Consider the following 26,049-nt stretch of genomic DNA (forward strand, 5'->3'; position numbering starts at 1 on the left):
TTCTCTTTTTCTGTGTGTGGGGGAGGGCAGGGTGAGTGGTATGTGTGTCACTCTTCCTTTCAAATAAATAAGTTCTTAGGAAAAAACCTGCCTACATCAAGGTTCAGAATTCAGGTTCACTGAGCTAATACTGTGCAGTTCCCCACAGTAATTGCCCCTACAAGGTTATTATTTATATTTGAATTTGATCAGGATTCCACATTCTAAAAAATGCTTAAACAAAACCATCCTAAGTTACTGCACTGTTCTTCTAATTTAAAAACCTATGACATGTGTCAGTGTCCTGAAACATTTCTAGTAAACAAAGATATATGATACTTCATGTTGCATGTGTACCCAAGTTAGTGGTAAGTCTGCAAACATACTAGGCTTTTTGAACAAGTAAACAGCTAAAGAACCACCCATACCCAATCTGCATGTAGCCCTAGAGTCTAATAATTATAACAAAAAAGCAAACAAAAACAACGAAAAAGTAACTGTAACAGTTAATTTGGTTCAAATATCTAAGAGACCCAAATGAGAAGTTAGCAGGATGCAGAAGGGAAAATGGAATAGCATCCAAGCTATAAGCCACTAGAATGCTTGAAAAAAATAGGGCTTTGTTAATAAGGCATACATGTGCCTTCAAACTGGAGAGGCAGAGAGGAACACAAAAGAATCAAATCCCAGGAAACCAAATAAAACATACTATTCAGGACCTATGGATTAAATACGAAGAAAATGAAACTGTGGCATGATTTCAAGCAATTGGTGAAGTGTAAAAATAAGAAAAACTTCTGGGGCCCCTGCACCCATGCGAGAGGCCTGAAACAAGTTCCAGGCCTAGCTCCAGCAGCCACAACAATCTAGGGAATGAAGCAGCAGAGGGACGTGCTCTTCCTCCCTCTCCCTCTCTCATTGTCTGTCTCTCTCCCTCTCTCTGTATGTGTGTACATATGTATGCATGTCTCCCTCTCTGTAACTCTTTCAAGTAAATACCTAATTTTTTTTTAAAGTCAGCAAAATAAAACACAGCTTTATCGCCAGAACAAAAATCCCATTGACTCTGGCAAAAGAGCTGTTAACAAATTCAGAAAAGAGAGGGGAGAGGAAGTTTCCTAATACCCTTTTCCTACAAAGTAGTGGGGAGAGGATGAGGGATGTGCAGCCACTTTGGACATCCACACCTCCTGCTGCAGTACCTGGTTTGTGCCCCAGTACCTCTGCTTCCAGTCTAGCTTTCTGCTAACAAGACACCCTGGGAAGCAGACAATGGCCCAAACACTAGGGTCTGCCACTTCTGTTGGCATCCTGGAATGAACACTAAGCTCCCAGTGTTGGCTAGGAGGACAGTAGGCCTCTAGGCAGTGAACTAGTGGACTGAAGATTTTTTTTTTTTTAAGTAGACAGGCTTGGGAGCTGGCATAAGTTTGTAAATTACAGAACAGGAAAGAATTAAGAACACAAACTAGAGGTTAAAGGATACAACGTAAAGTTTCTGTTGTAAACCACAAAAGAGAAACCAAAAGGTACAATGTAACTATCAAGGCAAGGTTATGTCTCTAGTGTACAAGTGCTCATCCAACTTGGCACTATGTCAGCAAATGCTGTCTACAGTTGATAAAACGAGGAGTAGCATTTCAGGCATATGGCTTAGATATGAAAATAATCAGAAAAAAAATAATTCAAAGGGGCTCATCAGTCTGAGTTCAGGAAAGGAAATGTGGTAGACAATTTTCACTACATCCTTCTTACATTTTGATCATGTACATACAGTACTCAACTTAAAATTTATTTTTAGTTATCTTCACTGAATTATCATAATACGTGTTAATAAGAAGTATGATGAAAAGGGTTGTCTCTTCTTCAGTAATACATTTTAACTGGGTGCATTCAGGAGGATTCCGTAACTATGAGTAGGATTACAATTAAGTTCTTGTCAACGGGAGGTAGACAAAAATGACGCATGCAACCTCCACATTGATTCCCTTGGAAGGCCCTGCTCTCCTGGAATATGGAAATGTTTTCAAAGATTTATTTATTGGGCGTGGGGTGATAATGTAGCAGTTACAAAGTCCTCTTCTTGAACGCACTGCAATCTCATATGGGCACCAGCTCTAATCCCGGCAGCCCTGCTTCCGAATCCAGGCTCCCTGCCTGTGGCCTGGGAAAGCAGTTGATTACGCCCAAAGCCTTGGGATCCTGCACCCACGAGGGAGACCTCGAAGAAGCTCCTGGCTCCTGGCTTCAGATTGGTTCAGCTCCAGCCATTGCAGCCACTTGGGGAGTGAACCATCGGATGAAAGATCTTCCTCTCTGTCTCTCCTCCTCTATGTATATCTGCCTTGCAAAAAAATAAATAAATCTTTTTAAAAATTTAGTTATTTATCTATTTATTTATTTATTCATTTTTATTACAAAGTCAGATTTACAGAGACAAGGAGAGACAGAAAGATCTTTCATTCACAGGCTCACTCCCCACGCAGCCACGACGGCCGGAGCTGAGCCCAGCTGAAGTCAGGATTCAGGAGCTTCCACCAGGTCTCTGACGTAGGCACACAGTCCCAAGGCTTTGGGCCATCCTCTACTGCTCTCCCAGGCCACAAGCAGGGAGCTGTAGGGAAAGTGGAGCAGCCAGGATATGAACCGGCACCTATATGGGATCCCAGTGCATGCAAGGTAAGGACTTTATCCACTAGGGTACCACACCAAGCCCAGAATACATTAACTTTTGTTTTTAAACATTTATTTATTTTTATTACAAAGTCAGATATACAGAGAGGAGGAGAGACAGAGAGGAAGATCTTCCGTCCGATGATTCACTCCCCAAGTGAGCCACAACGGCCGGTGCTGCGCCGATCCGAAGCTGGGAACCTGGAACCTCTTCCAGGTCTCCCATGCGGAAGCAGGGTCCCAAAGGTTTGGGCCATCCTCAACTGCTTTCCCAGGCCACAAGCAGGGAGCTGGATGGGAAGTGGAGCTGCTGGGATTAGAACCGGCGCCCATATGGGATCAGGGGCGTTCAAGGCGAGGACTTTAGCCACTAGGCCACACTGCTGGGCCCCAGAATACATTAATTATAAAGGTAAACCAGCTCCAACCTTGCCAACGACAAGAGCATAGCAACAGGACAGAAGGAGTCTCGCTTCCCAACACCACTCAACCACCATATAAGCCCTGAACTGACAGTATTGGATTGTTTTTTTTTAAGATTTATTTTTATTACAAAGTCAGATATACAGAGAGGAGGAGAGACAGAGAGGAAGGTCTTCCATCCGATGATTCACTCCCCAAGTGAGCCGAAACGGGCCGGTGCGCGCCGATCCAAAGCAGGGAACCAGGAACCTCTTCCGGGTCTCCCACACGGGTGCAGGGTCCCAAAGCTTTGGGCCGTCCTCGACTGCTTTCCCAGGCCACAAGCAGGGAGCTGGATGGGAAGTGGAGCTGCCGGGATTAGAACCGGCGCCCACATGGGATCCCGGCGTTCAAGGTGAGGACTTGAGCCGCTAGGCTACGCAGTCGGGCCCAACAGTATTTGGATTGTTACGGGAGACAGCCACTGTGATTCTGGTCTTTGTTACAGCAGCTTAACACATACATAATGCATAAGGTATAGCAGTAGGAATGTGAGATCAGTCTGAAGAACAGAATCAGAGTTGGCGCATAGGAGCTAAGCAAGAAAGGCTTGTGCTTGCTACAGCAAGCTTTAGGCCTAAGCAGAAGAATGACATACACAAAGCAGCACACTGGGAAATCCAGCATGAGACAAAATGGACTTGAAAGGAGGGGAATTCAAAGGGAGACAGGACACAACATTGTAGTACTGAGGGAAAGCCATGGCTGACACCGACATCCCATGTCAAAGCACTAGGTTAAGTCCTGCCAGCTCTGGTGCAGATCCAGCTTCCAGCTAATGTGCTTTGGAAGGCGCTGGAGATGACTCAAGTACTTGGGGCCTGATCACCCGTGTACTAGACCCAGATAGTGATTCTGGCTCCTGGCTCCAGCCTGGCTTTTCCAGTTGGGAGATGCTGCTTGCAATGCTCACATCCCTATCAGAGTGTCTGACTTAGAACCAGCTTCCTGCTTACGAGCACCCGGGGAGGCGGCAGCAGGCTCAAGTATTTAGGTCCCTGTCATTTCTGCAAGAAACCAGACTGCGAGCCTAGCCCCTGGCTTCCATGTGGTCCAGCCTCCATGCTATGGATATGCAAACGGCAAATAGCAGGTGGAAAGATCCTTTCTTTTCTTTCAAATAAAATGAAAATAAATAATAAACAATGGCGGCGATAGGGTAGTGGTTAAAGTCCTTGCCTTAAATGCACCGGGATCCCATATGGATGCCGATTCTAATCCCAGTGGCCCTGCTTCCCATCCAGTCCCTACTTGTGGCCTGGGAAAGCAATCGAGGATGGTACAATGCCTTGGGGCTCTGTACCCACAGGAGACCTGGAAGAAGCTCCTGGCTGCTCCAGCCGTTGCGGCCACTTGGGGAGTGAACCATCGGATGGAAGACCTTCCTCTCTGTCTCTCCTCCTCTCTGCATATCTGCCTTTCCAAAAAAAATAAACAGATCTTTTAAATAGTAATAATAATAAACTATGTCGTTAAAAACACACTAAATCGGGCCGGCGGCGTGGCCTAGCGGCTAAAGTCCTCCCCTTGAACACCCCAGGATCCCATATGGGCGCCGGTTCTAATCTTGGCAGCTCCACTTCCCATCCAGCTCCCTGCTTGTGGTCTGGGAAAGCAGTCAAGGACGGCCCAAAGCATTGGAACCCTGCACCTGTGTGGGAGACCTGGAGGAGGTTCCAGGTTCCCAGCTTCGGATCGGTGCGGAACCGGCCGTTTCGGCTCACTTGGGGAGTGAATCATCGGACGGAAGATCTTCCTCTCTGTCTCTCCTCCTCTCTGTATATCTGACTTTGTAATAAAATCAATAAATCTTTTAAAAAAAAAAACTCACTAAATCTTGGAAAGGTCTTTAGAAACCTAATGTGCATTCAAATCTGATGATGGAATTCCTTTCTACAACATTCCTTAAATTGGTCTCAACTGTTAGCGATGTCAACAAATTCAATAACAGAAAACACTATTTTTCTTTATTTTTTCCGCATTAATATTTTTTTTTTCTGTATCTGGGGTGAGAGGAAAGATAAAAGGAAAAGCCCCACCCAGCCCAGGTTCCCGACATGAGGCATGCTCCGAGGGTCCTGCTCATTCAGTTTTGATAGTTCAACAGTTCTGAATTGCTGCCAGTCTCACCACTCCAAGCATGATGAAATCTCTTCAGAATCCACTGGCTGACATAGTCTCTTCATGGTTGTGGTTCTGAGATCAGCAGTTCAGTTGGAGGGATCCCCAGAGAAACTTCATCTGAGGTAATCCAAGACCCGATTCTTGCGAAAGTTTGCCAGTACAGGGCTCAACACAGTCCCTCACCCCAATTAGCTTATGCACATGCTGGTGGTTGCATTTGCTGGGTCAGTTCTGTGTCCAGCCCTGTCTCCAGCCCTGTCTCCACATGAACCAATGGGTGTTGCAGTCCAGCCTGGTCCTGCCCACTTCACAATGGGCCTTCACGCAAACCAGTGGGAGCTGCAGCCTAGCTGGGGTGACTCCCCATAATTCCCACCAGGCCTGCCCCCTATCCTGGTTCCCACACTTGCCAGTATGTACCAAAGGCTTGTCCAGTCTGTCCCACATCCCATTCAGCTCTCATACATGTCAATGGTCATTGAAGCCTAGTGCTACCCAACCTGCCCTATTATCCAGCCCACACACACTCTGATGGGTGCTCTTCTGTCCAGCCACCTCTGCCCCAATCCTGGTAGAAAACACTATTTTTCAAAGCTGACTTTGATTGTGAACTCTTTATGCCTTACAATACTCTGGTGCCAGCAAGGTGGTTCAACAGGCTCATCCTCAGCCTGGTAGTGCCAGCAATCCCACATGGGCACTGGTTGGTGCTCACTGCTCCACTTTTGAACCAGTTCCCTGCCAATGAATTGGGAAAGCAGCAGACGATGGTACCGGTCCTTGAGCCCCTCGAACAACCTCCAACCATGGTGTACATCTGAGGAACGAACCAGCAGATGGAAGTTCTCTCTCTGTCTCTCCTCTCTGTAAATCTGCCTTTCAAATAAAACAAAAATAACAACTTTTTTACAAAGTCAAAATCTGTCTTTCATTTTTCCTGGTTTGGGCCCATTTTAATGACATTTCTTCAACTATTTAAGCACCCTTTCTCTCTGCTAAAGGAAGAATCTCTGTCTGTAGGAAGGCATTGTGGCCCAAAGGGAAAGACACCGTGAGGTCAGCATTCCTCACCACCTCAGCTGCTCAGCTCCCAACGCAGCTTCCTGCTGCTGTGCCTGGGAAAGAAGCAGTAGATGGCCCACACCTGCGGCAGCTCCTGACACCCACGGGGGAGACCCACACCTGCGGCAGCTCCTGACACCCACGGGGGAGACCCACACCTACGGCAGCTCCTGACACCCACGGGGGAGACCCACACCTGCAACAGCTGCTGACACCGGTGGCAGAGACCCACACCTGCGGCAGCTCCTGACACCCACGGGGCAGACCCACACCTGCGGCAGCTCCTGACACCCACAGGGGACACCCACACCTGCGGCAGCTCCTAACACCCACGGGGGAGACCCACACCTGCGGCAGCTCCTGCCACCACGTTAGAAACCCACACCTGCGGCAGCTCCTGACACCCACGGGGGAGACCCACACTTGCGGCAGCTCCTGCCACCACGTTAGAAACCCACACCTGCGGCAGCTCCTGACACCCACGGGGGAGACCCACACCTGCGGCAGCTCCTGACACCCACGGGGGACACCCACACCTGCGGCAGCTCCTGACACCCACGGGGCAGACCCACACCTGCGGCAGCTCCTGACACCCACGGGGGAGACCCACACCTGCGGCAGCTCCTGCCACCACGTTAGAAACCCACACCTGCGGCAGCTCCTGACACCCACGGGGGAGACCCACACTTGCGGCAGCTCCTGCCACCACGTTAGAAACCCACACCTGCGGCAGCTCCTGACACCCACGGGGGAGACCCACACCTGCGGCAGCTCCTGACAACCACAGGGGAGACCCACACCACGCGCCAAGCTCCTGGCCTCTATCTACCCTAGCATCAGAGCCTGCAGCCACCTGGGAGTAAACCAGAGGATGTAAGCTCACTGGATTTCCATCTGTCTCTGTCTCTCTCTTTCTCTTTCTCTCTCTGTAACCCTATCTTTCAAATAAATTATTTTTTAAAAAAGAATCTCAACTCATCAAAGAACCATATAAAATACCAATCCTCCTATTATCTTCATCTTCCATATCTGACAATCTTTCATTGTCACTTTTAAAGCAAGTCTGCCAAAAAAGAAACTTGCTTCTTCCATAGCCTGAAGTTCCATTACACAGAACATGATACCACCAAGCATCTAGGTCTAGCAGAGCCCAGAACCTTCTGTGAGGTAATGCTGCTGCATCTACTCTGTCCCACAGGACAGCCACTAGCTTCATGTGGCTTTTACCTCTTACAAAATGATCAGTATGATGAAAGAACTGAATTTTTAATTCTATTTAGCTTTAAAGTAGATGTACATTGATATTGAAAATAAAAACATCATATAAATTGAATAGCATTCAATGTACTATAAATTACTTACTAGTATATTCCCACACATAAATAAAAAAGGACAATTAGCTAGAATTACTTAAGCAAGAAGCTGAAACTAAACTTGCACAAGTGTTGCAACCTGACTACTCTAACTTCCTCTCCCCAATCATAGGTCCAGTAGGAAGCCAAGCGCTTTCAATACCAACTGTGCTAAATACTCCTAACTAAATTTTCTGGGGAGAAAAAACTCCTTGGAAATTTTAACTAAGAACAGTAATGCAACACATTACAGTGATTATAAAACCACTGGGTAAAGATCTAGTCTTGGCTCACCACAAAGCTACCCAAAAAAGAAAACTTTTAAGAGCCTGATTACACATTCCAGCCACAGCCAAGCATCTATGGTGATCATCTACAGTAGGTGCAAATGACTTGATCACAATTCATGCACAGACTATTTCAGATACATATACTGCAAGAGCAGGCACTCAGACCCCATTAGGAAACCTTACACATGTATTTACGGCATATTGAGATTATGCACAATTATATGGGGACCCAGATCACACACACTTTACAATACTGCCTCAGTTACATATATGTCCCTTTCCAAATATCTGTTCGGAAAGTGAACACTGGCAATGACCGACAAAACTCTAGCATCTAAACCGTTTTTATTACTAAACACTAAAAACACAACTTCCTCATTTCAAGTATTGTTTTTAAAAGTCGGATGACAACAAAGTGCCAAGGACATGACTTGCCAAACACTATTTCTCTCTTTTGCCTTTGCAGTCCTAGCACAGAGCTAAGCACCTGCAGCCCTCAAAACACTCATGGGAAACCTCTCCTGAAGAACCTGGGGCGGAACCTAAACATTTTTGCAGCAAAACCAACAGTATTCTGTCATTTCATTTTCCACGAACTATTTGAAGTCCTTTGATACAGTGAATAATCAGTACGTATTAGGCAGGGAGGGAACGGATGAGTATGACTTTATTTTAGAAGATTCAAAGACTACTTTTTAAAAAATGTTCCCAGATGCCAAGTTGATTACAGATCCAGTGTGTAGGACAAACACGAAAAAGCAAATGGGGAGGAGAACAACAAAAATACAAAAACAGGATAACTGAAGATACCACGTGGCAGCATACGATTATTCGCAAAGTCTTCCCAGTTGGGATTATGTATGCATCGCGTTCTTTCTGGTCTCCTCAACAGACGGCGACACTGTATTTCAATTTAAAAAAAGAAAATGACACAGCATTCATCCCACCCTAAAATTATCATCAGAGGAAGGAATACAATAACTAAAGAGAATGGTATAAAGAAACTTCCTCCGCTGGGTTTTAAAGCCAGCGGTAGCTCTGAACACAGTATTTTTTGCTGGATTCGGGAATTCTGAACGCCCCCAAAACACAAGTCTCCCGGGAACAGCGTCCCGCCTCCGCCCCCACCCACCCCGGGCCCATTCTGTCCTCCTCCGTCCCCCACGGAGCTTCCCACTGGACAGCAGCCCGAGAAATTTCTCCCCGCATCCACAACAGCAGGACGCTCTCGCCTTCCTCCCCTCCCCTCGCGGGTATCAGACAGCCGCATCTCCCTCCGGAGGAAAACCCGGAGGGCGGGGGAGGCGAACAGGAGAGAAGTCCACGGAGGAGGAGGAGGAGGAGAAGGAAGGTAAAGGACCGCGGGGGCCAGCCTGCGGTCCCCTCGGCTCCCTGCCCAGCGGCCAGGCCCACCGTGAAATCACGCCCCTCGCCGGCCCAGGCCGGACCCGGGCCGCGCCCCCTTTTCGCCGGCGCGCCGGGGGACACTGAGCCCCAGCAGCGGCGGCGGCGGGGACCCCAGTGCACCATCTCCCGCTGCCCGTCCAGCAGGGACAGGTCCCGGGACAGCCGGTGGCAGCGCCTGCAGCTCGCCACCACCGTCCCGGCTCCGCAGCAGTCCTGCAACCGACGCGGAGTGGAGGTGGGGGCGGGGACCGGGGCTGGCCCCCAGAACGTTCCGGACGGTCCAGGGGACCTGGTCCAGGCCTAGCCTGCCCCAACTGCCCCACACCGGGCGGGGGTGGCACTTACTGCGGAGATTGTGGATCAGCTCCGAGTGGCTGGCGCCGCCGGATTTCCAGGCCATCGCTAGGCACACTCGGAGCAGGTACAGAACCACCTTCAGGGCGGCGACGGTCCCCAACAGTTTGGCCAAGAGTGAGACCACCTCCCACACGGTCACCGCCCCGCTCGCGTCCCCGCCGGAGCCGCCGCCGCCGCCGCCGCTGCCGCCACTGCGCGCTCCCGGCATCCCCCGCGGCACGCATGCGCCCTGCGCCGCCGCGCGGCCCGGGGCGCGGCCGGGCGGGGCCTCGGGGCCTCGGGGCGGGAAGGCCTGGCGTGTCCTGCCCCGGGCAGCGGCCGCTGCGGGCTCCTGAGGGCCGCAGACTGAGTCGGCGCCGCCGCAGCCGCTGCGTGACCCCTTCCCGGGCCTCGGGATTGGCCGCCCGGCCTGTGCCTGCGGTCCCCGAGCGCGGCGGCGGGATGACAGGCCGATCTGTACGGCGGCTGCTGGTGGCTCCGCTGTCGTCGCCGCTGGGTCAGCTGAGGCGAGCGGCGGGTCTGCTCCTATAGCTGTCCAGATTGTTAGACGGTGGGGGCTTCCTGAAGTCCTCCCTCACCCAACCCCGTTGACCAACGTTTCGTTGGAGGAGACTGGACGCTCGCGGTGCTGGAGCCGGGAAGGACCCCGAGGTCTGCAACCGGCTCTGCCCCTAATGCTCCGGTCATTAGCTTTTGTGACAGGGGCCTCCCTGTTAACCCTGGATTGTTCCCAACTCCCGCACACATGCGGGAGGAGCAGCGCCCTTCGGGGGCGTGGTGGGGGGAATGCTTGGCTGCTTCAGAACAAAGGGATCAAGCTACCATGGGGGACAGGTAGCGCAGTGTCCTAGGGCTAAAGTGTCCTCGCAACACGGGTGTGCGCTTTCAGCCCACAGAGCCTCAGAGAGGTCACTCTCGGTGTGGACGCTAGCTGTGTCCCTTGAGAGAGAACCCCTGGCGTGGACACTGCCTGCGGCGTCCGCATCCCTGACTCCTAAACTAGCATGGAGAGTGACAGAACCCAGCCACCACTTAGACCGTTTGGTAAACTTTCAGGAAACCAAAATAAAAGTCACAACTGATAATACAGCAGCCACAGATTTGAAATTCTAGTTCTTACCAGAGCTTGTCTAATGTGACATTCCAAACATACGCAATTCCTATTTTGTGGGATTCTGTGATCCGAAGTGGGAACACACACAATTGTTCTTTACACCTGCATCTGATAGGAATAAGATTGTTGGTGGGAAAGGAATCGCTTTACCAGCTGCCCCCTGCTACAGATTACCGAGGGTCTTCAGCCGGAGAGTCAGGTCCTCAATAGGACCACTGTCCTGGGGGGGGGGGGATGACATGTCCACACAGTGCTTCCATAAACCGCCCCTGGGAAGTGGGACCACCACTTGAGGACAGCAACCCATCTCAACCTCTCTCAAAGAACCAACACATAGAAATGAATACCAAAGGCCAAAGCATTTTTAAAGTGGAATGTCATGTTTCTGGTATTCAGTAGGATTCACATTGTAACTGCAAAGGAACTGCAATAAAAGAAAATGAACAGGGGCTTGCATGATGGCTCAAAGGCTAAAGCCTCCCCTTGCAAGTGCCAGGATCCCATATGGGTGATTCATGTCCCAACTGCTCCATTTCCCACCCAACTCCCTGCTTATGGCCTGGGAAAGCAGTGGAGGATGGCCCAAAATTTTGGGACCCTGCAGCTACATTAGAGATCCAGAAGAAGCTCCTGGTTCCTGGCTCTAGATCGGTTCTGATATTATACATTAGCAATGTAGGCAAAGAATTTGGGTACAAGGTTTAGGTTAATAAAATAGGTGCTTTCCCGGAGAAAGTTCCGTGAGAATTTAAGGATTTTGTGTTGTTTGCTCTTCACAGTGCCGTGCAACTGAATATTTAGGTCTTGGTGGGAAGGTGGTTTCAAATGCAATGATTCTGTTTCATAAGCTCTTTAAGTTTCACATTGCACAGTGCACAAGCACGTTGTCTCGGTGTTTCTGTGCTGAGGTTGCATGTCAGGAGCAGGTCCCACTGCACACAAGCCGAGTAGTGCTTGGTCGAGTTCACAGCCACCTCTGCCATCCCGGATCGCTCAGGCTCCGGTGCTCGGCGTTGTCAGCACAGCCGGCCGATGAGGATTGGCTCAGTGCAGCCACCGTCGCCCTGGCGTGGCCCGACCCAATCAGAGCTCCGCGGGAAGGGGCGGGGCGGGCCCGCGAGGCGCGCGTTGTGCCGGAGAAGTATCCGCCGCGGTCCCTTTAGGCATGGAGGAGCTCTTGTATGCCAAGTTCGTCTCTCAGAAAATCAGCAAAACCCGCTGGCGGCCGGTGCCCCCGGGGAGCCTGCAGATCGCCGAGACCTTCGCCACGGGCTCCTGGGACAATGAGGTACCGCTGCTGGTGGGGCGGGGGTGCCAGGTGCGCGCAGGCATCTGTGGCCGTGCTCGCCCTACGGGGTCCTCCCCGGCCAGCCTCGGTGTGCCGGAGCCTCCCGTCTTCCCGTGCTTTGGAACCCAGGTGGATTTGAGGCACTGTAAATTTCATTCCCTTTGCGAGAGTTGTTGTTGCTGTCATCTCAAGAGGAAACTTTACCGCTTTGTAGGAAAATCATGTTTCCCTGTGGTCTGTCGGGGATTTCGGAAACTCGGACTGCGATGGAGGCTTAGAAGGAGACCATCGCTTGCTGTGCAATATCAGACACCACGGCGATGTCATGGACTTACAGGTAAGTGTGTGAAGTCGCACTCAGAGCTTACAGGAAGCTGGCTTCTCTAGGTGGATTGACCCGACATAGATTCTTTGCTCACTGGCACGGTTAGAGAACTTGGAAAGGGGATGTAGGTGCAATAGGGTTTTAAGTTAGTTGCCCTATATGCAAACAATATTAACAGAGTTTTACGTAACTTCGTTTTAATTGCATGCCTGTGAATGAAATATTATTTCTCACCCACTAGAATTATCTTTGAGCACACACTGCTAAGGATCTCCGAAGTTTGTGGAAAATGCATGTTGTGAAAAAGACTCTGCACAGGTTTAGAAATTTTTTGTACCAAAATAATCTGTCTTTTCATTTCATTTTCCACAAACTTTTTGAAGTATCTTCATTTCTGACATACTCTGCTGGGCAGGTGTTTTTTGTTTATGTGAAATCCGAGTTACAGAGAGAAGAGGGACACAAAGAGTCGAACACTTCCATCTACTGGGTCACTCCCCCAGATGGCTGCAGTGGACAGGGCTGGCCCAGACCAGAGCCCAGAGCCCAGAGTTTCTTCCAGGCCTCCCACGTGGGTGCAGGAACACACACACTTGGGCCGTTTGCTGCTGCTTTCCCATTGGCATTGACAGGGAGCTGAATTGAAAGTGGAGCACCCAGGACTTGAACAGGTGTCCATTGGGATGCTAGCGTCACCGGTAGAGGCTTAAGATCCTGTGCAATACTGCTGAGCTTTGAAGTTTACTTTTCTTTCTTTTTCTTTTTTTTTTTAAGATTTATTTATTTTTATTGGAAAGGCAGATATACTGAGAGGAGGAGAGACAGAGAGGAGGATCTTCTGTTCGATGATTCACTCCCCAAGTGACCGCAACAGCCGGAGCTGTGCCAATCTGAAGCCAGGAGCCAGGAACTTCCTCCAGGTCTCCCACGTGGGTGCAGGGTCCTAAGGCTTTGGGCCGTCCTGGACTGCTTTTCCCGGCCAGAAGCAGGGAGCTGGATGCGAAGAGGGGCTGCCAGGATTAGAACCAGCACCCATATGGTATCCCGGCGCATTCAAGACAAGAACTTTAGCTGCTAAAGTTGGGCCCTGAAGTTTACTTTTCAAAGAAAACTTTCTTGAATTCTACTCTAAGTACAATTAGTGCTGTTTCAAAATATATGTATTTAAAGGCTTATTTTATTTTTTATTGGAAAGTCAGATATAAAGAGAGGAGGAGAGACAGAGAGGAACATCTTCCATTCACTGATTTACTCTCTAAGTGGTCACAATGGCTGGAGTTGCACTGATCCAAAGCCTAGAGCCCAGAGCCTCCTCCTGGTCTCCCACGTGGGTACAGGGTCCCAAGGCTTTCGGCCGTCTTCGACTGCTTTCCCAGGCCACAGACAGGGAGCTGCATGGGAAGCGGGACCGCCAGGATACAAACCAGTCCCCATTTGGGATCCTGGCACATGCAAGCCAAGAACTTTATCCTCTAGGCTACCGTGCCAGGCTAAGATATTTAAAAAAAAAATTTTTTTTAGAGAACTCCCATTCATTGATTCAGTTACTAAATGCCTTTAGCAGGCGGGAACCAGGCGCCAGACCCTCAGTTCAGGTTTCCATGTGTGTCCCTTCGTGGGTGGCAGGGACCAGTTTCTTGAGCCATCGTTGCTGCTTTGCAGGCTGTGCATTAGCAGGAAGCAGAAGTCCAGAGCCAAAATTGGTCACAGAACCTTGATCATGGAAACCTGAGTCTGTCAGCCCGCCATCATAGCAAGCCAAATGGCCACTCCATTCCAATACTCAAACTCGGAGTTACAGATACTGGAGGGAAGAGACAGAGAGAGATCTTCCATCTGCTGCTTCACTCTCTGCATCGCTACAACAGCGCTAGCTGGGCTGGTTCAAAACCAGGAGTCTAGAGCTACATCTGGGTCTCCTATGTGAGTGCAGGGGCCCAGGCTCTAGGGCCATTCTCTGCTGCCTTCCCAGGCGTACCAGCAGGAAGCTGGATTGGAAGTTCAGCTGCCAGGCCTCAAAGCAGTGCCCAAATGAGATGCTGGCGCCATAGATGGAGGCCTTGCTGACCATGCCACCACACTGGCCCCAGACTTAGAGAATTTATCTCGCCATGCTTTAAGTCAATAGTAAGAGGTTGGGATAAAAATTAGGCTTTCGAATCCCAGTCTGTTCTCAGAGTCTCAGCATTCTGTGCTATAAAAACCTGCCTGGCCTAGGAATGATATTTGAAGCTTTATTTATCATGGTTCAAAGCAATTATAGACGAATGAGTTAGGAAAAATTAACTGTCATTTTTTCTTCAGAAAAATACCTTTATTTGTATAGCAGTGTTAACTTTTAGGTCCAAAAAATTTTATTTGCTTGGCATTTATAGAATTGTTATATGATTTGCTATAAACTCAGTTAAACAAATGGGTTTCGTCGCTGCAAGTATTTCTGAATCCATAATAAGGAATTTTTTCTGTTCAGTTTTTTGACCAGGAAAGAATTGTAGCTGCTTCATCAACAGGATCTGTAACAATTTTCCTATACCATCCAAATAACCAGGTAAAGAAGTTTAATTTGAAAAATGAATCTGCATCTTGTTTTTTTTAAAAGCTTAAAGAAGATTGTAATTAATTAATTTGAAAGTCTTGAGATATGAATGGGGAGGTTTTCACAATACACTTTTTGTTAATTTAATTTTAAAACCATGTTTTTGTGAGTTATTACTGCACTGGAGTAAACTCAGTACATTCTGTTAGTTTGGATGTAACACTTGGGTAATATAGCTGTGTTAACTGGCCTGTGATTCTCCTTTTAAGTTCCTATTCTAGTCTTGGTAAGAAAGAGCAGCTGTTAGTTTAGACGTGGACACGGTCGGCTATTTTGCCTCTGGCCGGAACTCAGGGATTCATCAGAATACAGTTTGTGCTGTGAGAAAACTTAACAGCTAATTCTCAGAGCTTTCTTGTGTACTGAAGCCCAACAGTGAAGGCAGCTCTCTGAAATAACTCCATTCACAGTGACATTGTTGGAGTTGCTGGAGGAGAGTGTTGATTTAGGTTTCTGGGTTAAACACCTCCTTACTCATAGGTATGCCTAGCAAATGTAACACCCAGATGCTCTTAAGCTTTTTTCCCTCAATGAAGTCTCTTAGGAAAGACAATAGAGATTTACTTGTTACATATACTTACTTCCCGTAAGATTGTAAAGCATATGTTAATTTGAGATAAATGTGGGACATCATTAAGACATTGCTTTTGAACCTAGAACTGTGAGGGTCATTCTTTCTGAGTGTTGATACTATGACATGCAGAGGAGAGGGAGAGAGTTATGCTTAATAAAAACTATGAGTTAGAGCTTAAAATAGTCTGGTTGCGGGAAGGTGCTGGTGCCCTAGTGTTTGCTTTGATTACTTGCATCCTTGTTTCTGATGCCTAGACGCTGTCAGTCAGCCAGCAGTGGAACGCAGCTCACTTTCACACAGGTCCCGGCAGTCCCTCCTATAGCAGTGCGCCGTGTACAGGAATTGTGTGTGACAACCCAGAAATCGTTACGGTTGGAGAAGACGGTCGAATCAATCTCTTCAGAGCTGATCATAAGGAAGCTGTAAGAACCATAAGTAAGAAGAATTGTCCCACATCTTTTCTGTTACACAGAGTACTAAATACAGGGCCAAGAGGGGTTATAAATACACAGGGCAAGTTCATGAAAGTAACTGACCACAGGAGTGAAAGATGACATGCCGGAGAAGGAGTGGCACAGAACGAGATAGAGTGCAACAACTATTTGGAGCAAACGTACTTTAACCTGACTTTAATTATTTAAATTAGCGAGACAAACGATGAACCCAAAACGGTAAATTGAGCCCAGGTTGTGAAAATTCTGTAATGCTAAACCACAGGTGTTATGTATTTTTTAGCTGGAAAACTGAAGAGGCCTGAGAAGATTTGGGGCTAGCGAGTGATAGTCTCCCAGTCTTGCTTTTGCAGAAGAATCCTAGGAGAGTGCTCTCGGAGGCACTTCACCCAGACCGCTGGGCGGTTGCCAACAGCACCAGCCTAGACCCCTCAGTCAGCATCCCCAGGGAGTGAGCCCAGGAATCACGTCTTTGTATTACTTGCTACAGATTTTACTTCTGAAATACTTAACATCATTATTAAGAATCCTTGCCTGCTGGTTTAACATAAGTAGATTAAATTGTGTCCCATGAAAATCTGGTAATTCAAAGAAGAGGATCCTTATCATAATGGCAGTCAGGATCTTTTGGAGATGAAAAGAAAGACGAATAGATTTGAGGTGAATTAGCAGAATAAAGACTAAGTTCTATAGGGTATACTGAGTTTGAGTTCAATTTAAAATAGAAGTTCAGGGTCAGGGACTTGAAGGGAAAAAAATATAGAAGAGCTTATCAGTTATCAAAAACACAGGGTAACAGTCACAAGAGCAAATGAAGGAAGGTTTCTGAAAACGGTTCTCCATTAAGAAGCGGCTCAGATGTCAGTTCTGTTTTTCAATCCAAGCAAAGTCTAAACTGACACATTACCACGTGTTTTTCTATAGACGTAAAAACCAGGATTCATTGGAAGCTTCATTTGTGAAAGTTCAGTCAGTAGGTGTGGGATTTAACATTTCCTTAGATTACAAGGGATCCATTAACACGCGTGCCGTTTTTTAAATTTGTAGACAACGCAGATAGCAGCACACTCCGTGCTGTAACCTTCCTTCGCACTCCTGAGATTCTCACGGTAAATTCAATTGGACAGTTAAAAATCTGGGATTTCAGACAACAAGGAAATGAGCCCTCGCAGATATTATCACTGTAAGTGCTGTTACATAATTTCAGCGTAATGCAATATCAGTTTGTTCAATCATTTACAGCTGTTGACTGCAACCAGATTGCATTTTCAAATGATGCCTGATTCAATTTGATAGTGTAAGTTAACTTGAACTTGAGAATGCCAGGTTTCATCTAGTAAATTCTTGTTTCATAACTTCAGAGCCTTTAACTCTCAAATTAATATTTCATGGAGAACTTACTTGAGCTTATGGTGATTTTTTTTCATGATGATTGTAGAGAAAAATTCCATCCGAGCGTTTTCCTGAGCAGAAAACCTTGCTTTCTAGATATGCACTCTTTTTTGTTTTAAGAAAATAGAATGTGTCAAATAAAAAAAGGACATTTGTATAAATTGAGCATTCAGTAGGATTAGGGAATATTCAGCATATTTGATACATGATATACATGTTTTAATGTCAAGATTTTTGAGCAGCGGAGAGCTATGGATCATCCATCTACTGGATCACTCTTCAAACAGCTACAACAGTCAGGGATGGGCTAGGCGGAAGTCAGAAGCTCTGGGTGGCACTGGGTCAAGAACTTGAGCCATCAAATGCTGCTTCTGAGATGTATTAGCAAGGAACTGTGTCAGAAACTGTGTCATTGAATCAACATGCAAACATGGAACGTGGGAATCACAGGTGATGCCATAGTGTCTGCCCCAGTGTGTGGTATTTGTAAAAGCCTAAGGAATGGAAATGTATTTTATGTATCCTACCATCACAGTATCTTGCTTCCCATGTCTCCAGATTGAAGAAAGGAGTAATTTTCATCATGAATTTCAGAAGGGTTTTTTTGTTGTTGTTGTTAATTAGAAGGATATTTAGTTAATTTTCTTACTGTGTCTTTTCTTAAAAAACAATATAGATCGTTGACATAGTAATTGTGTGTTTTTTAACATACTGTGATATTTAAATACATGTGTACAGTGTGTGATGATGAGATCAGGGTGATTGAGTATCTATTACCTCCTTTGTCATTTCCTGGTGTTGAGAATATCCCTTATCCTCTCTAGTAACTATTCGAAATAGTCAATCAGTTTTTGCCAACCATTTATCCTGTTGTGCTAGGTAGAAAATTAGGAATTATTCCTTCTGGTCATCTACCTCTCTGTGCCTATTAACTGTCCTCTCTTCAAATATCCCTTCTCATAAACCCATCCCCATCTCTGACAACCATTGGTATATTTCAGCTTTTGTGAGACCAACTTAAGCTTCCTGCAAGTGAGATTATGCAATGTTTGTCTTTCCAAGCCTGATTTATTTCACTTAACGTAATGTTTTCCGGTTCCATGCATATTGCTGCAAGTGACAATTTTTATTATGTTCTCGGGCTCTATTTAGCTCATATATATATATATATATATATATATATATATATATCATACTTGCTTCATCCATCTGCCTGTGGATGCATAGAGTGATTCTGTGTCTTGGCTATTGTGAATAGTGCTACAGTAAAGATGGGAGTACAGATGGTTCTTCAGCGTAACAACTCAATTCCTTTAGAAGTATACTAAGTGGTAGGACTGCTGAATCATGCTAGTTATATTTCCTGAGATTGTTTATATGGTATTTATTTCCATTTTATTTGAAAGACAAAAAGAGATCTTCCCATTGATGGTTAACTCTCCAAATGCCCTTAATAGCCAGGAATGAGCCAGTCCTCAACTGTGCCTAAACCAGGAGGGTGGCCCTTGTGCCAGTCTTCCCGGTTGATGGCAGATATCTAACCACTTGGTGTGTCACCTGCTCTCTCCCAGGATGCACATGAGCAGGAGGCTGGCATTTTGACCAGGCACTCTAGTATGGGAGCAGGTGTCCCAGGGGCAACCTAACTGCTACAGGGAATACCTGCCGCTGTTCTAGTTTGTTTTTCATGAGGGCTGTGTTCAATTCCCACCAGGAGTATGTGGGAATTGCTCTTCATTCACATTTTTCTTGATTGATTTCTTTGGTGATAACCGCTCTAACTAAAATCAGTGGATAGTTCATTGTAGTTGTTTTTTTAATAGATTAATTTATTTTTTCTGTTTATTTTAAGATTTACTTATTTTTTTATTACAAAGTCAGATATACAGAGAGGAGGAGAGACAGAGAGGAAGATCTTCCATCCGATGATTCACTCCCCAAGTGAGCCGCAACGGCCAGTGCCCCGCCGATCCAAAGCTGGGAACCTTGAGCTTCTGGGTCTCCCACGTGGGTGCAGGGTACCAAAGCTTTGGGCTGTCCTCGACTGCTTTCCCAGGCCACAAGCAGGAAGCTGGATGGGAAGCGGGGCTGCCAGGATTAGAACCAGTGCCCATATGGGATCCTGGCTCATGTAAGGCGAGGACTTCAGCTGCTAGGCTATGGCACCGGACCTCTCATTGTAATTTTTAATTTGGTTAATTTTTTTGGCGTCATTAAGATTGAACCAGTAGCTCCAGCCATTGATAAACTACGCTTCACGACCTATCTGATGGCATTTTGTTTCTCCCAAAAGGACCGGAGACCGAGTGCCGCTGCACTGCGTTGACAGACATCCCAACCAGCAGCACATTGTCGCTACCGGAGGCCAGGACGGGATGCTGAGTGTCTGGGATGTAAGGCAGGGTACTATGCCCGTGTCTCTGCTGAAGGCTCATGAGGCCGAGAGTAAGTAAGATGCTGAGTCACACGACATAACCTTCCATCAGTGAGACTCATGTACATCATCTCACACCGTGACTTTTTTCTTTTTATTAAGATTTATTTGTTTTTGTTGGAAAGACAGGTTCATATAGAGAAGGAAAGACAGAGAGAAAGATCTTTCACCTACTGGTTCGCTGCCCAAATGGCCACAATGGCTGGAACTGAACCAGTCCTGAACTGGAAACCAGGATCTTCCTGAGTCTCCCAAGTGGGTGTAGGATCCCAAGACTTTGAACCATCCTCCTCTGCTTTTCAAGGTCACAAGCAGCGAAGCTCAATAGGAAGTTCAGCAGCTGGCACATGAAACAGTGTCCATATGGGTTTCCAGCACTTTAAAGTGGAGGATTAGCCAATTAAACCATTGCACCGGACTCCCACCCCCCAACATCATAGCTTTTAATCACTGAATTATCTACATTTAAATTGTCAGTCCCTTGTTTTATTTGATAGTTAAGTCCTACAACATGTTTCATTATTTGAAACTATAGTGAATATCATTAGTCTTTTTGTACATTACTAGGGTAATTTTTTAAATTAAAATTTATGATTCAAAACTTCTGCGTGATTTTTAAAGCTGTAATATAGGTTTACCAAATTGTTCTGTATAAAAATACCAATTTATTGGGCCCAATATGATGGCTCAACTGGATAATTTTTCCCTTTAAGTGCTGCAATCCCATATAGGTGCCTGTTCATGTCCCCAGTGTTTCACTTCCTATCCAGCTCCCTGCTTGTGGCCTGGGAAAGCAGTGGAGGACGGCCCAAAGCTTTGGAACTCTGCACCTGCATGGGAGACCCAGAAGAGGCTCCTGGCTGCAGATTGATTGGGCTCTGGCTGTTGCAGTCACTTGATCAGTGAACCAACGGATGAAAGATCTTTCTCTTATTTTCTCTGTAGATCTGCCTTTCCAATAAGAAAAAAGAAAAAACCCAACTCTTTATTTCACTGTATTGTGTCACACTGTCCTTTAACCATGTTATGGAAGCTATTTTTAATATATGCTAATATTTTGGGGGTGTATTATTCTATTGTCATGATTTTCCAGCAGAAATGTATTTGATTATACCATCATATGATTCACAGTTATTGTCATTCATTTTCTGGCTAATGTACAGATAGATTTCCTTGACCTCTTTTTCAGTGTACAAGCTGCAGCCTTTTAAGAACTGTGTTATGTCTTTGATTCCGAAGCTTTTTGGGGTTTATGGTGTGCGCTAAGAGGTTCATGGAGCATGCTGCCTGGAGACGGGGTTTTTTTGTTTTGTTTGTTTTTTGTTTTTGTTTTTGTTTCCCAAAGATTTATTTATAGCTGTAAGTGCCTTAGTTTCTGCCTTTTAGTGTGGGAAGTGCGCTTCCACCCTTCCAATCCCGATCATCTCTTCACGTGTTCTGAAGACGGATCCCTCTGGCACTGGGATGCCTCCGCCAACGTCCCTGAGAAGTCCTCACTCTTTCATCAAGGTAAAGCATCTTAGCAAAGATTCTCTTGTGTATTTTGATTGTGCTTTCTTAAAAACAAAAAGTGTATGTATTTATTTGGGAGAGAGAGCTTCTATCTGTTGGTTTATTCCCCCAAATTCCCACAGACTGAAACAGGGAGCTAGGAACATAGTTGAGCTGGAAGGACCCAACTGCTTGAGCTGTCACCTGCTACTGCCCAGGCAGTACATTTGCGGGAGCAGGAGTTGAGAGTGGAACCAGGCAATCTGACGGGAGATATGGGTGTCTTAACAGTGAGGCCGACAGCACATCCCTCTTCCTATGCTCATTATATTTTTAAATACCAAATTACACAATATCTTGGTTTGTTTTGTTTTTAAAGATTTCTTTTTACTTGCGAGTCAGAGTTACAAAGAGAGAAGAAACATAGACAGATCTTGCATCTGCTGACTCACTCCCCAAATGGCCACAACAGCCAGAACTGAGCTGATGGAAAGCCAGGAGCTAGGAACTCCTCTTGGTTTCCTGTGTAGGTGCAGGGACTGCAGGACCTGGGCCATCCTCCCCTTCTTTTCCAGTCCATAAGTAAAGAGGAGCTGCCAGGACATGAACCAGCGCCTGTATGGGATGCTAGCGCTTACAGGTAGAACATTAGCCTGATGCACCACCTCACCAGCCCCGACAGTCTCATATTTTTAACATCAATGAATGTCAGAATGTTTCTGTTCTCCAACAACAGGATATATTTTAATACTGTAAATCTTGAACTCTATGAACTAATTGCTGATGTCTAAAAAAATGCTGCAAGTTCAGGCACTTCAGACAACCAAGGTTCTTTGTGAGTGACATTGACCTGGGCCCACAGGGTATGCACTAATAGGTCTTTTATGTTGCATTGCCAAAACAGGGTGCTTGTCAGGCAAAACTAGATCTTTTATGTACTAAGGTGCTAGTTTCTTCTCAGCTGGAAAAGCCTTGTCTGCGGACTACTAAAGTCGGTGCCAGATAAAGGTTAGCCAGAAGCAATGCACTATATCCCAGGGTTTGGTTTTTTGAGTTGGTTTTGTTGTTGGTTGCTTCCTCTTTTTCAAAATTGCTGTGTAAAGGATTTTCCCCCCATTAGTTCTGAAGTTTTCACTTATCACTGACTGCTGTGTGATCGACACCCTCGTAAGTGTTAGGACCTACAGCAGCAAACAGGACATGTCAGTATAACTCGGACAGGCAGCCCAAGGGAGCACACATGATGCTGTCACTTAGAGTCCACTCAGAATCAAGGCTTTAGAAGACTTTCTAATTAAAACATGTGCATGGGTTACAGTGTGGTAGCCTAGCAGCTAAAGTCCTCACCTTGCATGCGCCAGGATCCCATATGGTTGCCTGTTTGTATCTTGGCTGCTCCACTTCCCATCCAGCTCCTTGCTTGTGGCCTGGGAAAACAGCAGTAAAATAGTAGTAAACAGGGTCCCAAAGCCTCGGGACCCTGCACTTGTGTGGGAGACCCAGAGGAAGCTCCTGGCTCCTGGCTGCTGGCTCCTGGCTCCTGGCTTTGGATAAGCTCTGCCTTTCCAATATAAATAAATAAATAAACTAACAAATAAATAAATAAATCGATCTTTAGAAAGTGTGCAGAAGCAGAACGACTAGCAGCGGAGCTGGGAGAGCAGCTATCAGAAATCAAAATCGGAAGGTGTTAGTGGCTCAGCTGCCGCCCTGTGGGAAAGGCTGTCGAAGCTGCTTCGGGTTCAGCAGAAAAGGTGCCTCCCCCTGCAGACTGGGGCTGCTGCTGTGTTCAAAAGCCTGGAGCAGGAAGGGGGCTGTTTTCCCCCTCCGCTGCAGTCGCCCAGCAGTAACGCCTCCTGTTGGCAAGGGAGCTGACCCCACAGGACAGAGGATCCCAGAAAAGTGGAAAAGAGGACGCGGGGGCCAAAAACAAACGAACTGGGCCAAGCACACGGATACCAATCAATGTAGAAAAGGGTAAAGCAGAACAGGGAGATGAAAGAATGAGACAAGGACGGGAAAGCTGCCCTAGTGAGAGGTCCGAGGAGAGGCAGCAGGTGTGAGTCACGGGAAAGCCGTCTGGGCAGAACAGAGGGCCACTGTGGCTGCAGCTCAGCTGGAACACAGCAGAGTGGCTGAAGATAAGGACAGATCTCTGGAGGCCTAGATGCAGACTTCAGATTTCATGCTAAGTGTGATAGCACGCCACCTGATGAGCCAGGGCTGGCAGGAACTGACCTGTGCTGCCAGTGAGTCAGTGTGTCTGCTGTGGCACAGACCACAGAGGAGGGTGAGAAAGTATCTCATTACAGTGATTCTTTTTTTTTTTTTTTAATTTATCTATTTTTATTGGAAAGGCAGATATACAGAGAGGAGGAGAGACAGAGAGGAAGATCTTCCGTCTGATGATTCACTGTTCAAGCAGCTGCAACGGCCAGGGCTAAGCCAATCCGGAGCCAGGAGCCAGGAGCTTTTGCCGGTCCCATGCGGGAGCAGGGTGCCAAAGCTTTGGGCCGTCCTCAACTGCTTTCCCAGGCCACAAGCAGGGAGCTAGAGGGAAGCGGGCTGCCAGGATAAGAACTGGCTCCCATATGGGATCCTGGTGTGTTCAAGGCGAGGACTATTAACTGCTACGCTATTGTGCCTAGCCCTGTTACAGTGATTTTAACAGAACGGCATAAACCACAGGGGCGGGAAAATGGGAAACAAAGGGGGGAAATTGGTGAAACCCCAGAAAAATTCTGAGAAGCATGCAGTGTGTAGAGTGTGCATGCATATCTTTGTCAACTTCAAGTATGGAGAAACTAGCAACTTTAAGCTAAAGATCAGGTATTTGGTTGCTAATTCTTTCCACTTCTACATTGCACTTGAAATTTCACTGCTTAAGGAACCTAGTTGGACTGGAAACAAAGCTGGTTACTAGATTCTGTTTGTTACTACTGAGAAAGTGAAACATGCAAAATATGCAACGTGCCTTTCATAAAATTCTAGCTTCTGGCTTGCCAACAGGCAGGGGCAGGTGGTGGCTCAAGCACTTGGAGACCCAGGCTGAGTTCTCAGCTTCTGGCTGCTGCTTAGTCCAGCTCCAGCCATCGTGAGCCTTTGTGAAATTAAACCAGCAAAGTGGAGATGTCTCTTCTCTCCCTATTTCTCTGCCTTTCAAATAAAGAATAATGGTCCTTGATACTACTTTTTTAAAAAAGGGAATATATGCAGAAATACATCCATCTATTTCTATTTTTTTTTTCTTCTTATTAACTCTACTTACCTTCTGGCTATTTTGGTGCCTTTCTGAGACTTTCCATTAAATTGTTAACAGAGTAAGGTCCAGCATAGTAACCTAGTGCCTCAAGTCCTCACCTTGCATGTGCCGGGATCCCATGTGGGTGCCAGTTCATGTCCTGGCCGCTCCACTTCCCACCCAGCTCCCTGCGTGTGGCCTGGGAAAGCAGTAGAGGACAGCCCAGGGTCTTGGGACTCTGGACCCGTGTAGGAGACTTGGGGAAGGCTCCTGGCTCCTGGCTTCAGATTGGCTCAGTTCCAGCCGCGGGGGCCACTTGGGGAGTTAACCGGTGTACAGAGGAGCTTTCTGTCTCTCCTCTCTGTAGATCTGACTTTACAGTGAAAATAAATAAATATTTAATTTAAAAAATTAATAGAGTAACAGGCTCAAATTTAATCCTCTGTTTTGTCTCAAGACTTTAAGTTTCATATCTGTGTTATCCCATGGAATATCACTGAATAAGCCATTGCTCAAAAGTGAATAAATGGTAATGGAATTATCAGGCTGTTAATTCTGATAATTTAGCAAGTTGAAATCATCACCTCACGTAAGTAGATGCATCTATAGAAATTTGAAAGTGTGCTAATACAGAGTTAGTCTTCAGAGGTTTTTTTTTTTCCCTTTCCTTTTTTCTCCCAGGAGGAAGAAGCAGCACGTTTCTGTCTCATAGCATTAACCACCAGGTCAATGCTCACCAGTCTCTAATCAGTTCTTGGCTTAGCACTGACCCTGCGAAAGACCGCATTGAAATCACCAGCTTGCTTCCCAGCAGGACTCTGTCTGTGAACAGTCTGGATGTCCTAGGTCCTTGCCTTGTTTGTGGAACTGATGCAGAAGCAATTTATGTTACTAGACAACTTTTTTCATGAACGTATGGAGGTAAAATGTACAGACAGCCTTGTTAATCCCAAACTGTGTGCAAATTTTATTAGAAAATATGAGATTTTCAGAATGTCAATAAACTGTGGTTGATATTGATGTTCAGCTTTGTCCTGGTCAGTTGGATCCTCTCCCACAGTGGTTGCAGAACCTGATGACAGCTGGATGGTATGCTGTTGGGAGCATGCGCACAGGCATCTGAGGGCTCCTTGTGCCTTCACGTAGACTGCTGCTGGCCGTTCATGGCACCAGCTCTTCATCATTGGTGCTGTCAAGCCGCCAGTGGGTCCCTTTACTATTCCTGTATAATTTTTTAACAACAGAGTATGGGTGCCATTAGTCAATGCTAGCATTTATTTTTCTTGCAGATATTTTTCTTACTCCTTCCACATTTTATTTCCTTAATTATTTTAATAAAAATTTTGAAGATGAATTGAATGCAGCAAAAATGACTCATTTATAGCTGAATTCAGGCTTTTTTTTGTCAGGTAAAAATTTTTTTTGACAATTGCCTG

At 46.5% G+C, this 26,049-nt stretch overlaps 2 protein-coding genes across 4 annotated transcripts in view; one reads left to right on the forward strand and one right to left on the reverse strand.

Annotated features, from left to right (window-relative positions):
- The window catches only part of PCMT1 (protein-L-isoaspartate (D-aspartate) O-methyltransferase), a 42,860-nt gene extending 32,890 nt beyond the window's left edge, over nt 1–9,970 (reverse strand). For 2 of the 3 annotated variants that reach the window (XM_058665779.1, XM_058665842.1), the window contains exon 1: nt 9,695–9,970. In XM_058665779.1, the coding sequence (XP_058521762.1) occupies nt 9,695–9,914 (220 nt within the window). In that variant the 5' untranslated portion in view covers nt 9,915–9,970. Of the gene's footprint in view, nt 1–5,244; nt 5,375–9,694 lie in introns of those variants that run through there. The other variant, XM_058665901.1, reaches the window with a different exon arrangement.
- A 1,652-nt stretch (nt 9,971–11,622) lies between these two features.
- Nucleotides 11,623–25,633, forward strand: NUP43 (nucleoporin 43). The gene is made up of 8 exons (XM_004587302.3): nt 11,623–12,108; nt 12,323–12,445; nt 14,904–14,981; nt 15,858–16,038; nt 17,103–17,238; nt 19,741–19,892; nt 21,268–21,390; nt 25,295–25,633. The coding sequence occupies exons 1-8, from the start codon at nt 11,986–11,988 to the stop codon at nt 25,522–25,524; spliced, it is 1,146 nt and encodes a 381-aa protein (XP_004587359.2). The 5' UTR covers nt 11,623–11,985; the 3' UTR covers nt 25,525–25,633.
- The last annotated feature ends 416 nt before the right edge of the window (nt 25,634–26,049 follow it).

Source organism: Ochotona princeps, chromosome 1 (genome assembly GCF_030435755.1).
Source record: "Ochotona princeps isolate mOchPri1 chromosome 1, mOchPri1.hap1, whole genome shotgun sequence".
Lineage (NCBI taxonomy): Eukaryota > Metazoa > Chordata > Mammalia > Lagomorpha > Ochotonidae > Ochotona > Ochotona princeps.

What these genes read in the sequence shown, in the direction of transcription:
- NUP43 (XM_004587302.3), top strand. Translation starts at nt 11,986, where the DNA reads ATGGAGGAGCTCTTGTATGCCAAGTTCGTCTCTCAGAAAATCAGCAAA. An exon ending in GAAGGCTCATGAGGCCGAGA is followed by an intron (nt 19,893 to 21,267) that starts GTAAGTAAGATG and finishes TCTGCCTTTTAG; the next exon opens with TGTGGGAAGTGCGCTTCCAC. An exon ending in GTCCTCACTCTTTCATCAAG is followed by an intron (nt 21,391 to 25,294) that starts GTAAAGCATCTT and finishes TTTTTCTCCCAG; the next exon opens with GAGGAAGAAGCAGCACGTTT.